This window comes from Meles meles, chromosome 11 (assembly GCF_922984935.1).
Source record: "Meles meles chromosome 11, mMelMel3.1 paternal haplotype, whole genome shotgun sequence".
NCBI lineage: Eukaryota > Metazoa > Chordata > Mammalia > Carnivora > Mustelidae > Meles > Meles meles.
The window spans coordinates 9,470,512-9,485,979 of NC_060076.1; the positions used below are offsets into that span (position 1 = coordinate 9,470,512).

The following is a 15,468-nucleotide window of genomic DNA, read 5'->3' on the forward strand; positions in this document are numbered from 1 at the left end:
CGAGCGGACTAGGAGACTGACCTGAGGAAGCTTTCATTAGGTCCGGTTGAGCGTGCAGTACCGTGGGTCACAACCTCTTTCTCCTTTTAATGTGCGCGATTTTACCGGAATGGAGCCCCAGAGTGAGATACCGCACACTCGCGCAGGCACGTTCCGAGCGCCGTGCGTGCCCCTTCCCTTCACTGTTGTTTTCATTTTCCTCTCATGAACCTTGCTACCCTGGCTTCAGCACGGAAGCTGTAAAGGAAGATGGAGAGCCGAGTTACCTCAGAATGATCACTATCGTTAACATTCACGGGTGGTTCACTTATCATTCCTGACTGCACAGACATGGCAGCCGCTCGGAAGCGTCCGCAGGTGTAGCATGGTGATACATATTACATTGTGCCACAATGGATTTATGTATTCTGTAACAAAAGAAAAGTGTAATGAAAAAATACAGAAGGTAATCCTTTATTCCTCCACCACACAATTTATCAGTAATGCCTGTGGATGATAAGTGCCAGGGATTTCCTCTGCTTGCTTTAACCTTGTCACCCAGGTACATTTTGGTAAAATGACAGAAAAATACAGACGAGGGATTTTCCTGTGTTCAAAAATCTTTTAAAAGGACACTTTTAATTTATGGAAGTTAGTCCGAATGCAAGGCTTCCCTTTGAGCATCTAGTCTGCCTTTGCTAAAAAAGATAAACGTGTTGGTTTGAAATAATGCTGTCAGCCAGCAGCAGATTAGGCGAGAATGTAAGCGATTTATAAGCGGACTCAAATCGAAAATAGTTCAGGTGGAACCCAGGTAGATGGAAGTTCGTGAGATCTAGCCCAGGACCAGTTTGTGCGTACCCGAGGACTTGTAGGCCCCACTCACCCATCGCCCAACATATTGTCACAGATGGAGCGCATACTGACTTCTGAGGAGCGAGCAGGGGAAGACAAGCCTGAACGCGGATGATTGGCGTTTGTTCCAAACACACCCTGGCCTAGCGCCAGAGCAAATACCCCCAAGTTTATAAATGCACAAGGCACTTTACATTTCAGTGTGCTTGCCAAAGTATCACTTACTGCATCGCTCCCTAAATATAGTTTTTAAAAAAAGAGCTATTTCTTATTTTGCTTTGATCAGTAAAATAAACTTTTAAAGATTGTTCTGGGATGGGGTCCAGCTTCTGAGGTAAAGAATGGCTGGAGCTCAGGCATGATTCAGTAACAGAGTGTTCAGTAAAATTAGCTTGACAGTTCTCAGGCCTGCTGTTCAATAGCAAGAACTTGACCAAGTTAAAATGGATGATCGTGCTGGCTAGACCAGCGTCGGCTTTTGCTTTTTAACAAATGGAATGTCAAGGATTAAACAGCAAGCCGTATGGAGAGGAGGGGTGTGGAGATGTCTTTGTATTAGGGAAGCAAATTGGGTCCTTGGTTTTGAGATCGGCCCCCCAGCCCCTGTGGAAAGCCAGCCACCTGGTTGAGTCCAAACTAGGTCCCAAAGAGGTTTAAGGCCTCTTCTCAGCCTCTCCTTCCATTGGGAAGCTTTTCCGTGGCTTAGCTTGGGGCTTGGCTTTTCTTTCGGATTTCTTGTCAGTATGAAGTTCTGCCATATTTTTTGGCTGTGTGTTCTCCTTTGAGATTCTTATGAGGAAATGGGAATGCGACCAAACTCCTTGTGGTAATTCCCATGTTCCATCGTTGGAAACTTGGGTCCCATTTGTTAGATGAGCTGCTTGGAATTGGCCTGTTTTGTTCTGGTGCCCGAGCATAGTGAGTCGTATTTGTGCTACTTGCTACTGCAATTAACAGTCTTAGTGAAGTTCCCCCTCACCCAGGGGTGGGCTTCTGTTTTTAGGGTACTTGTTCCCTACCAGATTTTCCCCTATCTGCATGAACTACTCCCTCCAAGTTTGACTGACTAGAAGCTTCCAAGTAGTCTTAGTGTTTTTGTCTTATAATTATTTATGCTTCATTTCATATTTTGTTTGACCTTCTAAGACTAAGTAGATTAAAACATTCCTGCTGAAGTATATATAGAACATATATTTAAAATTTATTTATTTACTTATTTACTAGCCACTTAGGAAGAGCCTTTTTTTCCTTATTCTAAATTGCTTTGGGCTGTCATCCTCCCCCACCACTCCCCCACCACCCACCATCCTCACCCCATGACATTTCTCCTGTAGGGCTCCATGAGCTTTAATGTGATGGTAGTATCTGCCTGCAGTGACATCTACTGACACAAGCTAAGTTTATTGTCTATCGTGTTCCAGGATTTGGCTTGGGAGCCAACACGAGTAACTCACGGTACTAGTGACCCACACAGACCAATTAGAATCAATTTGAGATAAATTAGACAAAACATTTCCTAACTCTGACGGTCCTTTCACTTGGAACTGTTTATACCAGAAAGCACCCCCCCCCCCATTAGAAGTTAGTCTGTTGTTTTTTTTTTTAATAACTGGCACTTTGAGGTACACTCAGTAAAACTTTATTAAACACAATGAAGACCGCAGTAGCAGTCCTCTGGTTGAATGTTAGTGGTGATTTAATATTTGTCTTTTCCTACAGAAATGCTGCTCATGGATTCTCCCTTATTCAGGTGGACAACACAAAGGTCACCATGAAAGAAATCTTGCTTAAGGCAGTGAAGCGAAGAAAAGGATCCCAGAAAATTTCAGGTGAGACCCTGGAAATAGAAAATTAACCATTAGTTTAAAAGTGTTTGGTATGTGCATATGTGTGTGTGTGTCTGTGTGTGTGAGGGAGGGCTGGCTGGATTGTTTTAGATATCATTGCTAGAAGGTTTGGTTAGCAGATCTACAGGAAAAAAAATAATAATAATAATTTTTTTTTTTAAACTGCCCCTGGCCCATGGAAGGGTTTGGGTCGGTGGCATGTATGAGAAGAATGTGTTCCTATTGATTATGGAAGCTCTACCATTAATAATGTGTGACAGATTAAGATATATCTATTTGAACTATTAGTTGGTGTAAAGCTGTCTTAAAAACCAAATGCTAAATTTGAAGGACTGCTTTTAATTTCATGTTTTCATGTAATTTTCCATGGGGGAAACTTTCAGTTGCTAGTGTTTGGGGTATGCAGTAAAAGAAAAACAGTCTTCATTTTTACCAAATGAGGGCAACTGTAAAAAAAAAATTTTTTTTTAAGATAAATCACTTGATGAGCACAAATACCTGTTAATCTTTAATTCCTCATTACCCAACTTTGTATAGAAAATAAGCTTATGGTACTAGCTATGATATTTAAAAGATATGAGGGAAAAAATATTACCAGTATTGAGAAATAATTATTTTGAGAAATAGCTCAAAGATTTGTCATACCACAGACAACTTTAATATAAATCAACCTCTCTATGACATGTCAAATACCATCGCTTTGTAAATAAATGAGACTTCCTCAACACCTTTGGTTTCATCTTCTGGAGAGGAAAAAATGCATTACTCAGGTTGAAGAAAATAGTTTTGTGTTCTTTTTAAGGAGAGGCATATAATCTGTTCCAGATTTAATTAGCTATCTTCAGATGAAAGCTGAAGTTTTAATAAAAGTTAGAAGAGATAACACAGTGAAGGACACGGATGAGCTGTCTCAAGGCCATATTCCAGGGGAACGATAAGAGCTGTAAAAAATGGCAGAGGAGAGCAATTGAATGGAGCAATGAAAATCTGATTCTCATAAAAAAGAGAGAGAGAGAGAGATGCTGGTAGGGGCGGTTGTAGATGAGACCTGCTAGCGTCTGCAAGCAATTTGGATGCTTGCCAGGAGTCATTGTTCACCCTCGGCTGTGGCGGCTCTGTCCAGATGTGCCAACTGCACGTTTCGGCTTTTGCCAGCTGACTGCGCCGTTTGATAACCAGCTCTCTGGATGCCCATCACTGGCCGCAGAGATAGAATTAAATGATGATGATCTTCCCACAAGTTGGGAGAGGAAACAATGCATATAAATCTTGATTTCATCTCAGCATGAGAAGTCTTTATCCATCATCACTCATAATGAACAAGTCGTTAGCTGGGATGAATGGTGTTCTGGTTTTTCCAAACACCTCTTTTGTTCATTTTTTGGGTGACTTTTATCCATTGCATGGGGGTCAAACCTCTTTACATTTAAGGGATGATTGAAGAGGCATAGCCTCTCCTTCCCAGGGGAAAGTAGATATTTGGGGGTTCTAAGTGCCAATCCAGTAGCATTTAAACAACTTCAGATATTTAAAGACATTTAATAAGCATTCATCTTCCTTTAGGATCCTGCTTTTTCCTTGCATTTGGACCCTAAATTTTTTACACAGTAGTGCATTTGGTGACACATTCATTGTATTCAAAGATAGCATTATTCCAGGTTGTCCAAGAGGAGTGGGAACCAGCTTTTTAAACCTTCTTAATAGAAATTCAGCTGTCGCAGATTTTTTTAGACCATGAAACCTTTGTGAACTCGCTGAGGTGCAGCTAAACCAGTGTCTGCCTCTGTCTGCAGCTCTCTCTTGCCAGTTGTGTACCTATTTATCTGTGTCCATCTCCAGCAACCACGTTTATCATACACATGGTTATTTATGTTCACCTTTGTGTACACATCCCTGCCATTTCCATCAGAGACTTTGCCATATCCAAAACACAGTGATCTGCATTATTTATTCCTTTTCATGCTACAGAAGTCATCTGAGATTGATGTATTTACATAAATTACTGTCCATTTTCTTAATCCAAAAAGCTCTATAAAATGGGAAGCTCTTTCTATTGCTTTATTAAATCTGGTATCACGAAACAGAGGATCTCCAGTTTAGCAAAGATGTTGACTTAAGGTTAGCTTGGTAAAGCTCGTGTATTTTCTGGTTTTGAACTTTGTATTGTGGAGCGGGCTTGTTTTGGAGGGTAATTAACGAAAAGAAGAAAATCCTCTTGTCATAGGTGGAAACAACAGGATTTTTTTTTAAAGATTTTATTTATTTATTTGACAGAGAGATAGAGAGAGACACAAGTAGGCAGAGCAGCAGACAGAGGGAGAGGGGGACACAGATTCTACACTGAGCAGGGAGCCTGATGCAGGGCTCAATCCCAGGATGCTGGGATCATGACCTGAGTCGAAGGCAGACACTTAACCGACCGAGCCACCCAGGTGCCCCACACGGATGTTTACTTCAAAAAAAAAAAAAAAAAAAAAAAAAGGCTGTTAGTCCTCACTCTTGGCTATGAAATGCTTATACACGTTATGACACGTGAACTCAGTCCTGAACTCGAGAACTTGGTGGCAGGAGATGCCAGGCTAGAGACGTTCAACCGCCACTTGCTGAGTGTCTGCGGCGACCCCCGCAACCTCTGCAAGAAGGGATCTGCCTCACCCCATGTCCAGGACAGCAGTGGAGCACTCAGCCCTCTCTCCAAACTGCTTTTGCTTGAGGGAGTCCAGAGCAGCACTTGTCTCTTTGCTGCTCTTACTTAACTGAAGTGAGAGGCGAGATTAAACAACATGGATCATGTGGAGGCGAGAGGTCTCACTACTCGTTCATTAGGGGTTAGTTGTACTAAGAACAAGGTTTCAGAAATCCTTTTCCAGGCTGACAGTGCACTTCCTTTGCTTACCCACAAACCTCTAACCTCTCTTCTCTTTTTTCCAGACTGACCATACAACTTTCCATTTCACAGTAATCATAAATTGAGAACCTAAACTATTTTATTATGAAACCCAGATGTGGGTTTAATGACTGTTCTAATGTTTAAGTACTCTTGCCCTTCCGTCTGGCACCCCCCGATTTTCATTTGTAAAAAATTGGAAGGTGACAGACATCTGAGCAAAAGAAGTCTTCTTTGTTTAGGTAGATTGGTTTGTCAGTGGAAACCCATAGGGGATTTTTGTTTTGTTTTGTTTTTTGGTTTTTTTTTTAAACCCGTAGGGTTTTAAAATATTTTTGCTTGGTATGGATAGACTATCATTATAGGCACTTGTAACTGATCTAGAATTTTGACTTGCATTATTTGTAATTATCATCATCATAACTATTTATGAACACTGCAGGGTTTTTTTCTATTAATATTCATGTACTGAACCAGAGTAATCTTTTCACAGTGTGTTCCAGTCAGTTCTCTGCTAAGGCCCGTTTTTTTTTTTAAGCCCATTTTTAAATGTCTCTTTTAAAAAAGTTTCTCTGCAGCTTTTCATTTTATTACTGACCCACTTGACATTTGGAAGCTACCTGCACTGGCAGAGAGTCCCCACTGTTTAAGAGAATTGTAAATGGAGAATATGGTTTTGGAAGAGTTAGCTGGACCCTCTTTACTTATTTTTATAGTTGTGTGGGTGAGTTTTTGACATAATGAAGAGTAGCCAGTCAGGCCCCTTGATTTAGCTGGTAAAATATATGGATCTTGTTATTTAGTGAGTAAAACCCTTAGCCATCAAGTTCTCCTTTGGTCAAGTTCACCCTCACAGTCAGTGACCTTCTGAGCCTCTTAGTATTTTGTTGTTGTTGAAAAATGCTATCACCCACCAACCTTTACCAGCCTCCTGAAGCGTGGTGTTGGGTGTGGCAGGAATGCCTAAGAAGTGGAGGCAGATACAATTTCAGTTTGACATTGACACAGAAACATAGTTAACTCTTGGTCTACAAAAGAGAGAGGGCTTTGACGTGGGATATTCCAAGCAGAATAGTTCTCTGTGTGGCTCTGTTTCAGGATTTGTTGTCATTTTGAAATGAAGGTGTTTTTGTTTTTCTTTATCATCTGCTGAGAGATTGAACCAGAAGCATGTTAACTTTTTCTTACCTTTGTTCATTCTTGCCTTTTGATGTGAAAGACAAATTTTTATTAATCTGAAAGTCCTTTTGAAATGTTCTTGTAGTAGTATTAATAAAAGTTACGACATTCATTTTTGTTTTTCCCTTATAAAATTTCACCTAGATTTTGAAAGATAAATGTTAGCTTTGTTTAGAGACCAGACCACCTTATTGTTTGCTAATGTGCTGTGTTTTCACAAGGCACCTAGAATGTCATTAGTGACATGGTCTAGACCAGGACTCCTCTACATTATTCCCTAAAATACTGCTGAGCTCAGAGAAGGTGAGCAAACAGCAATCGCAGGGTGCAGGGTTCTGATCAGAAAGAGGGCTAGTGATGATATCACTGGACTCTCAAGTTTTGTATTAAAGATTCATGTAAAATGTAAATTTTGATCCATACTGTATTTGTACTTTCATTCATCCTGTGTTCTCATGTGTCAGACCTGTGCTGGGTACAGGGAGACAATGGAAGGCAGATTTACAAGGCCCTTGCTGAGGAGGAACTTACATTTTAGAAGGAAGGTAAATATGAAGGGCTGAGAGAGAATAATAAGATGCAACATATAGGATGGTAAGGGAACTCCTCCCTGAGAAACTGACATTTAAATTGTGACTTTGACATTTAAGCTGTGAAGAGTTGGGGAGGGCCAGTGTCATTCAAAGCAGTGGCTATTAAAGGCTTACTATACTTTAATATAAAAAGAACATTTCAGATTTCTTTGTAGTTAATTTACTTCACTCTCTCCCCCTCCCACCCTACCTACCCAAAAAAGTAGTGAAATTGACCCTTGAATTGTTTCCTGGGCAAAGTCCCCATCCATGTCTTACCCATTAGGAGATCCTCTCAGAATATATCCTGAATTTATTCAGTCTTTTCCATCTCCACTGGATGAGTCCAGATTGCTATGACTTTACCCAGACTGTTGAAATAGCAGTTTTTCTGGTTTTCCTGCCTCTGCTCTTGTCCTTCTCCTGTCTTTTGTCTACACAGCAGTGAGAGGGTTCTTCTAAAGTATAAATCAGATCATATCAGCTCTACATCCTTCAGAGACTTTCAGAATAAAACCCAAACTTCTAACTACTGTAAAACACTGAGGCCCAAAGAAGGGAAGAGACATACAAAGAATATGAACACAAAGAAAGAAAAGAATTGGAAAGAAGTGCAGAATTGATCATTGCAATATGACAGAGAAATATAGACAGACCAGGCGGAGAACCTGGGAAGCCAGGGTAGGATTTGGAGCCTGTAACTTAATGTGGACCTGCTCGAATTAATAGACAGACAACAGCAGGGCCAATCTCTGACATCCTTTCTGCAACACCTCGCTTGGGAGACCTTACTATCATGCCAGGTAGACCTAGAAAGTAGCATACTAATTATTAATTATCAGTGATGTTTTAAGGGGATTTGTATGTCAGAAAAAGAGTTGGTCTTTCCCCGATATATGCTTCCTTCCAATGGGGGAAGAGCTGATTTATTGAGTACCTTTGTGTACTTATATATACTATCTCATTTAATCTACAAACACCCCGAAAAAGTAGATTTTGTTATGCCTGTCTTACAGATGAGACTTTAGAAATGCTTGGGGGAGGGAGTGCATGTTAAAATTAAGGAACTGTTGAGAACTATGTATGTAATCATATGCTTACCTCTCTGAGCCTTCCTTAGCTCTAAAAGGACTTAAAGTTACCCAAATTTCCACAGTAAGTAAATAGCATAATCTGAACTGAGCCCAGGCTTTTCTGACCTCAAAGCCCATACACTTTTTATTGTACCATGTTGCTTATTAGAAGCCTAATGGGAGAACAAATTTAAAATTCTGTAAACAGAAATGTTCATTGATTCTAAGATCTAAATGCACTAGGGAAGTGCAGCATTTAAAGGAACCCTGTGGTGAATCTGGATATAAAGCCAGGAATTCTTTTTGTAATTGCACAGTTTGTCTGTATTGCTGTCAGTTTTAATGTTTTATGTCTGGCTTTCTTAAAGCAACATACACCTGTCCTGAGCTGCCCTGTGGAAAAGAGAAACCCGTATGTTTTAGAGAGAGTCGGGTCTCTAACACTCTTCTAACCTGAAATGTTCTCCAAAGGCTGAAGTAAGCTAAAGAATCTTCTTGCTGTAGAATTGAAGAGTCTTCCTCCATGTGTAATTGTAGAGATGGAAAATCTAGTAACCATTCTTCTATGAAAGTAATTTGCGAGCCGGAAACACAGACATGTGGTTTCCTTATGCTGTAGCAGGTAATCCTTTAAAAGAAAAAAAAAAAAGAAGAAGAAGAAAATGTAAATAGGACTGTTTAAATGTTCTTTTTCGGGGAGCCTGGGTGGCTCAGTGGGTTAAAGCCTCTGCCTTCGGCTCGGGTCATGATCCCAGGGTCCTGGGATGGAGCCCTGCAGCTCAGCAGGGAGCCTGCTTCCTCCTCTCTCTCTCTACCTGCCTCTCTGCCTACTTGTGATCTCTGTCTGTCAAATAAATAAATAAAATCTTTACAAAATAAATAAATAAATGTTCTTAGTCAAAAAGGCAGTAATTTCTATGGAAAACTGCTCCTCCTCATGAAATAATAAATAATCATTCACTGCATGCCACTCATGCACGGAGGCCGGAAGAGACATGAAGACCTGGTACTCGGTACCCAGTGACCCAGTAGGAAAACGATAGAGAAAATTAGGGCAGCTAAAGTGTTTAAATGTCTAACTCCGAAATGCCCCAGGCAAGAAGCTCCAAGTTAAATATTCCTCCTTCCCTCTTCTCTCTGCCTCTTTATCTTGTTGTCTCTTCCCCCCTGAGCTTCCCCCTGTCTGGAGTGCTCTGAGGCTCCTAATGGATCTTTTTGAGAATAGAGCAGAGCATGTTAAAGATGGCATTGCAGTCAACTATTTTATCTAGGAAGCCTGGAAATTTAGAGAATTTATGTCAGGCAAAAATCTTTGGGAACCACTTTAGAGACCCAATTATTTTAGAAGGGTGTTATGAGCTCTCACAACCGCCACATCAGAAAAACCTGAAATATATCATTCGCCAAAACTACATTTGACCAGCGTTTACTCTTCCTGCTAGTCGCTAATCTTTCAGAAGTTCCTTTTCCATCACAAAATCTATTCATTCACTCCATCTGGGGCAGTCACAAACGTGGATTAGATTAAAGCAAAAGCCGAATGAAAGAAAGAGAAAAGACCTATTCTCCTGACAGGCTGTGTGGTGCCGCAGGAGGCACATATATTTTGAAGTCAGAGGAAGGACCTCTCTCTGGACCACTAGGGACTAATTCTAGAGCATCACTAATTTAATAATAGCTTTTCAGGAAAAAAAAAATAAAGAAATACTGCATTCAATGTACATATTGATTGTAAGCTGTAGCCTAATTTTAGAGATGTTATAAAGTAGGAAAAAATGCATCTTAGAATGAAGAACTATGGTAACAGAACGCATAATCCTGTACTTACCTCTCTGAGCCATGCTTTCCTCAGCTGTGACACAGGAGAGGTTGAGGGAGGGGTCACCTGGGGCACTGTGGGAAGGGGCAGGTGTCCTCTACAGCTCCACAATGTGGCTCTGACAGACCCTGTTGACTTCAGTGGTTACCGTGCCTCGCTTCCTGCTCTGGGCCAGCCCTGTGCTCGAATCAGGTGGAATCACAGTGAGAAAACAGATTGAGAAAAGGGGGCAGTAAAATATGGCAAATTCACAAGGAGAAATACGTAACCTACTAAAGCAGCATAGATTAGGGAGTACTTAAAACTACTGGGTGAGACAGGGCCTGAGGAAAGATGCTCTGGAGTAAGGGATTTGGTAGTTTTTTGAAGATTAAATAGAATTTTGCCAGATGGGTAAGTGAGAGGAAGGACATTCCAGGCAGAGACGTTTTGAGATGTAGTAACGGAACATGGATATCCCAAATGAGTGGAGCAGAACAGGGCAGAGGGTCAGCTGCAGAAGCCAGGCAGGGGCCAGATCCGATCAGGCAGGGCCCCATAAGGTACTCAAAACTAGGAGAGCTGTGTTTGCTTACTGGGGGCTTATTTTTCAGCAGACACTGTGTAGACACTGGGGATTTTGTTGAAGCCAAGAAATGGTCCTTACCCTCCCAGAGCTTACTATTTAGTTCTTCTGGGAGAGAGACAAACAGGCAATTACAATACCATGCACGTGATCAGTGGAAATCAGTGTAGGGCCTGGGTACACACATTGTGGGAGGGGAGCCCTAGTCCAGTCGTCGAGAGTCAGGGAGAACCTCCAGGTGAAATCTGAAGATGGTGGAAACTGACCAGATGAAGAGGGCTGGGAAAGAGCATTTAGGCTAAAGGAGTGAGTTGAGAGAGCTTGATGCCTTCTGGAAACCACATGTAACTCAGTATAATAAGCAGTAGAGTAGGAGTTAGGGGGGTGGGGCATTATGAGGCTGAAGTGGTCGTTTGGGACCAGGTCATGTTTGAAAACCGTGTTGAATTTGAACTTTATTCTGGTGGCAGAGAGCAATATAGTCAGAATTTCTTTTAGAAAACACACTGTCTGCATGATAAAAATCGATTAGAGGACATAAAACAGGAGGCAGAGACACCGGTGAGGAGGCTCTTGAGGACTCTATCCAACGGATGATGAGGCCTGAATTAAGGCGTGGAGAGAAGAGGATGGTACTCAGTACAGGAAGCAGAGGGACGGACACCATAGTAGAATCTGATTTCTTTTATTAGAGCTGAATGCAGTTTGAGGAGAAATACTTTGAAATACCTTGAAGCTGCCACCCATTCTGGTGTTAATATTAAAACCAGGTGGCGGTAGAAGATAGGCTTTTGAAGATTGCTTTTTAATAAAATAAATGCTGGTTGAAAAAAAAAATCAAACATTTAGAAAATGCATGAAGTAAAAAGTAAGTGTGTCAAGGTTTCTTCTGACTTTATTTGGTGTGAACCCTTGGTTTTTTTATCCAGTTCATACACAGACAGACATACAGGCTCTAAGTTTCATGTGGGCAGTACCCTTTTTTTTGTTTTTGGTTTCTTTAAATCACTATATACCCAACATCTAGCAGAGTGTCAAACAGAAGACGCTCCATAAATGTTTGTTAAATGAACTTGTAAAAACTGTATCCACATAATGATTTTTAAGGGTACCACACAGTGTGTATGATTTTGCATTTGTATTTCACTCAGTATTATGTCATAAGCTTTAAACTATGTTAGAGCGAATATTGCAGTTTTATCTTTCTAGTTACATTTATTTAACTTAGCTCTCTGTTGTTGGGCATTTAGATTATTTCCAAATTTCCAGTTTTGCACAAACAGAGTGAACAATCTGGTATGAATATTCATGGCACGTTTGTGCTAGATGTTAAATATGGGATTGCTTGTCAGAAGTTTACTTACTTAAAATGTTGAGAAAAACAAATTGCCCTTTAAAAAGTTTATACCGATTCTTTGACACTCCAAGAATATATGAGAGCCTCTCCCCCCCCCGCCTTACTAACACCGATGTTATCAATCTTTAATTTTTGCCAAACTGATGGCTAGCAGTTAATATTGCATTTTAATTTGCATTTCTGGGGCTTTTGTGTAAAGTTAAGCATTTTAAAAAGTGTTTTTATTTGCCATTTATCTTTCTAAAAGATAGTTTTTAAGTCAGTTGTTTTAGTGGGATGAGAAATTGAGAAGCCTAATTTCACAAAAATGTTTTTAAGAAGGACCCTGTAGTTTAGCATACAGTTCACCCTACCACCCCCTTTCCTGCCCCAGTAGGTGTATGTACACACACACACACACACACACACACACACACACACCACACATCCCTGATACAGAGGAGAGACACACATCCAGCCCAGGCCATCTTACTTGTTTGCCTTTCATTCCCCAGCAGAGCTTCTGTTTATGTGGTTGGAGAGAGGTAGCTGATAACTCACTAGACTTCAGTTCACCTCATTTAGGACCTTATGTTGTTACTTGCCTGCTTTGTCACAAAACTATTTGAAACAACAGACTTCCTGTTAAATAGTTTATTTTAGTCTGGTACGTGTATATGGTACTTAGAAAACGCATCATAATCTGGAAATCAGAAATGTAGACCAAGAAGTTGTCACCCCTTAACAGGTTTATTTTGGGGAGGCACATCTAAGGACACGTCTGGCAGCATTATAAACAGCACTGGCACCAAGGGCAACTGTGGGGGGTTAATGGGGACCCTGCATCATTCCTTGCCATGTGCCTGGTGAGTTAACTCCTAGAAGTTTCTGGGAATGGTAGCAAGTGGGGAAAAGACTGCAACCAACAATCAGTGTCACAAAGTGGGGATGACTAATTTGCTGAGGACACCGTTGAGACAGATGTTTAATTAGCTGAAGTCAGAGTGGATAAATTGGGAGAGGACTGCCTATGCAGAGAGATGCCCTGTTCCCTCATCTCTCATTTAACTGGTTGGGTTTGGGTTTTTGTCCTTACCGTTTTCTTTTTGAAGGCAACATCCTCGGACTCAGGGGAACTGTGAGGGGGACTAGGAGAAAAAGTATCCTTTGGTACATCTATTGAACGCTTACTGTATTTTTGTATTTACAAAGACCTTGTGAAATAGACATTATCTATTTTTTTAATGGTTGAGAAAACCAAGGCCATTTATGTGTGTATTGTGTGTATGTGCACACATTCTTGTGTGGATTCTAATGAGTGACATAGATGAGATTTGAACCTGTACCCCTTGATTCTTAAGCCCAGTGTTTTTTCTCTGTACTGCAACTTTTCCATTTAAATTATAATGCAAGTGAGAGAACTTTCTGGAATAAAAGTAATCTGTACATTGACAGGAGCTGGTATCACACAAATGTATACATTTGTTGGAACTGTCAAATGATACTCATAAGATTTGTGCATTTCACTGTATGAAAATTTTACCTAAAAGTAAAAAGAGAATCTCAAACAAATGTTAGATAAAAGTTAACATTATGCACACTGAATGTACTATTGTCTGCTCACTGGTTTGAAATGCATTTTTTTAAAAGATGCATTGGTGAATGGATATATGATTAAGCAAACACGGTGAAATTGCCAATTGTAGGATCTAAGTGGTAGGTATATGGGTTTTCAATGTACAGTTCTTTCAACTCCTCTGTTTTAAAAATGTTTATAATAAACTAGGAAAGAACTTATAAAAATAAAATATATATATTTTAGGTTCTGCTTATTAATTTAAATTTCTGAACTTATGAATAATTATCTTTGTGGCATGGAAAACCCTAATCTTTACTTCCTATAGGGTATTTTATCTTTCATTACTTCATATGTTAAATGACATCTTTGTGGTAATAGTTTCTTCCATGGACCTGTGGTTTTAAGTAGCATATAGAGTTATGAAAATATAATAGTTGTTACTACTTAATTGAATATTAAAAATTTGCCAGGCAATCTGCCAAACACTTTTTATAGTGATGTCTTTTAATCCTTAAATCGAGTGAATTGGTTGTTATTTTTGTTTTATAAAAAAGAACGCTAAAGCTCAGAGAGTCTGCAGGACTTGTCCAAGGTCAGACAGCTAGTAAGTTGGGGAACTGGGATTTAAACGTAGATGTATGATGCCAAGGTTCGTATTCCTCCTACCGGCTAAGGTCCCCGGGTCCACATGTCAGTGGAGGCAGGAATGCGTTTCTCCCTCGAGAGACCAAGTGCACCTGCTTCATTTGGACATGGCAGCATGATTCAGTGGAAAGAGTACAGGCTTTGGACCTAAACCAGCCCAAATCTCCACCCTGGCTTGCCTTTCCACACAAGCTATAAGGTTAGACAAGTCATCAGACCTTTTTCACTTTGGTTATCTTTTCTGTCAACAAGGATAATAATGCCTGCCTGGCAGGGCTGTTGTTTTGACTGGATGCATATGAAACAGTTCATAGTAGTTCAGTGGATGTCAGCTGCCTTTATCCCTGTTGCTACGATGGCACCAAGCACACCATAAAATCTGGCTTTTGAGGTTTTGGTTTACTTTCTTTTCTACCCATATGACCTGGCCTTTGCCTGTGTCTTTTGTTTGCAACGAATGAAGTCTGTAGAAAGCTCATACCCTGTGATAGAACCAGCCTTTGAATTGTGTTCGGATATGGGTCTGCTGGAAGCACCCTTTATTTTGAACAAGGAGAAAACTAGATCCGGAGAGCCAACTCTAATGATTTTTGATGACCAAGAAAACCCATGTCAGGTATGTAGGGGTGGTTAAATGGTCACAGGCACATTCATCGTGTAGCGGATATCAGCAAATTTCATTTACTCTATGGAAGATTCTAGAGAGAAAGCGAACAAATTACAGTTATCTGTAACAAACGTGTTTACAGGTGATTATAAAAAGCCTTTGTATTAACAGCCAAGTAGCTCACAAAGCCTGTTACTGCTTCTTAGAAAACATTTAAAAGAGGAAATATGATGAAACATCTGTGTGATTTTTGAGGAATGATTACAGAAGTTACAGGGAGGTTTGAAGTGCTGTGTCTGCCCCTTACACTCTCCATGAAGAGTCTTTGTCTCCCCCAGAGGAAGCAGAAGGCCTGCTTCTTCAGGCAGGCCATTCATGTATTTATCCTGTTAGTAGTTGTAAGGAAAACCCTTCCTCTGCCAAGGCTGGGTTTGGCCATTTTCATGAAAAATTACCACTTTATATGAGCTACAGTCTCATAGAAGACCTCTTTCAGACCAGCCCAGAGACCTGAGACACCCCGCC

General features: G+C 40.5%; 1 protein-coding gene across 7 annotated transcripts in view; it reads left to right on the forward strand.

The window, feature by feature from the left end:
- MAPKAP1 (MAPK associated protein 1) overlaps positions 1 to 15,468 on the forward strand; it is a 249,295-nt gene that overhangs the window by 147,518 nt on the left and 86,309 nt on the right. For all 7 annotated transcript variants that reach the window (XM_046022726.1, XM_046022730.1, XM_046022729.1 and 4 more), the window contains one exon: positions 2,554 to 2,663. In XM_046022726.1, coding sequence (XP_045878682.1) covers positions 2,554 to 2,663 — 110 coding nt within the window. The remainder of the gene's footprint in view (positions 1 to 2,553; positions 2,664 to 15,468) is intronic.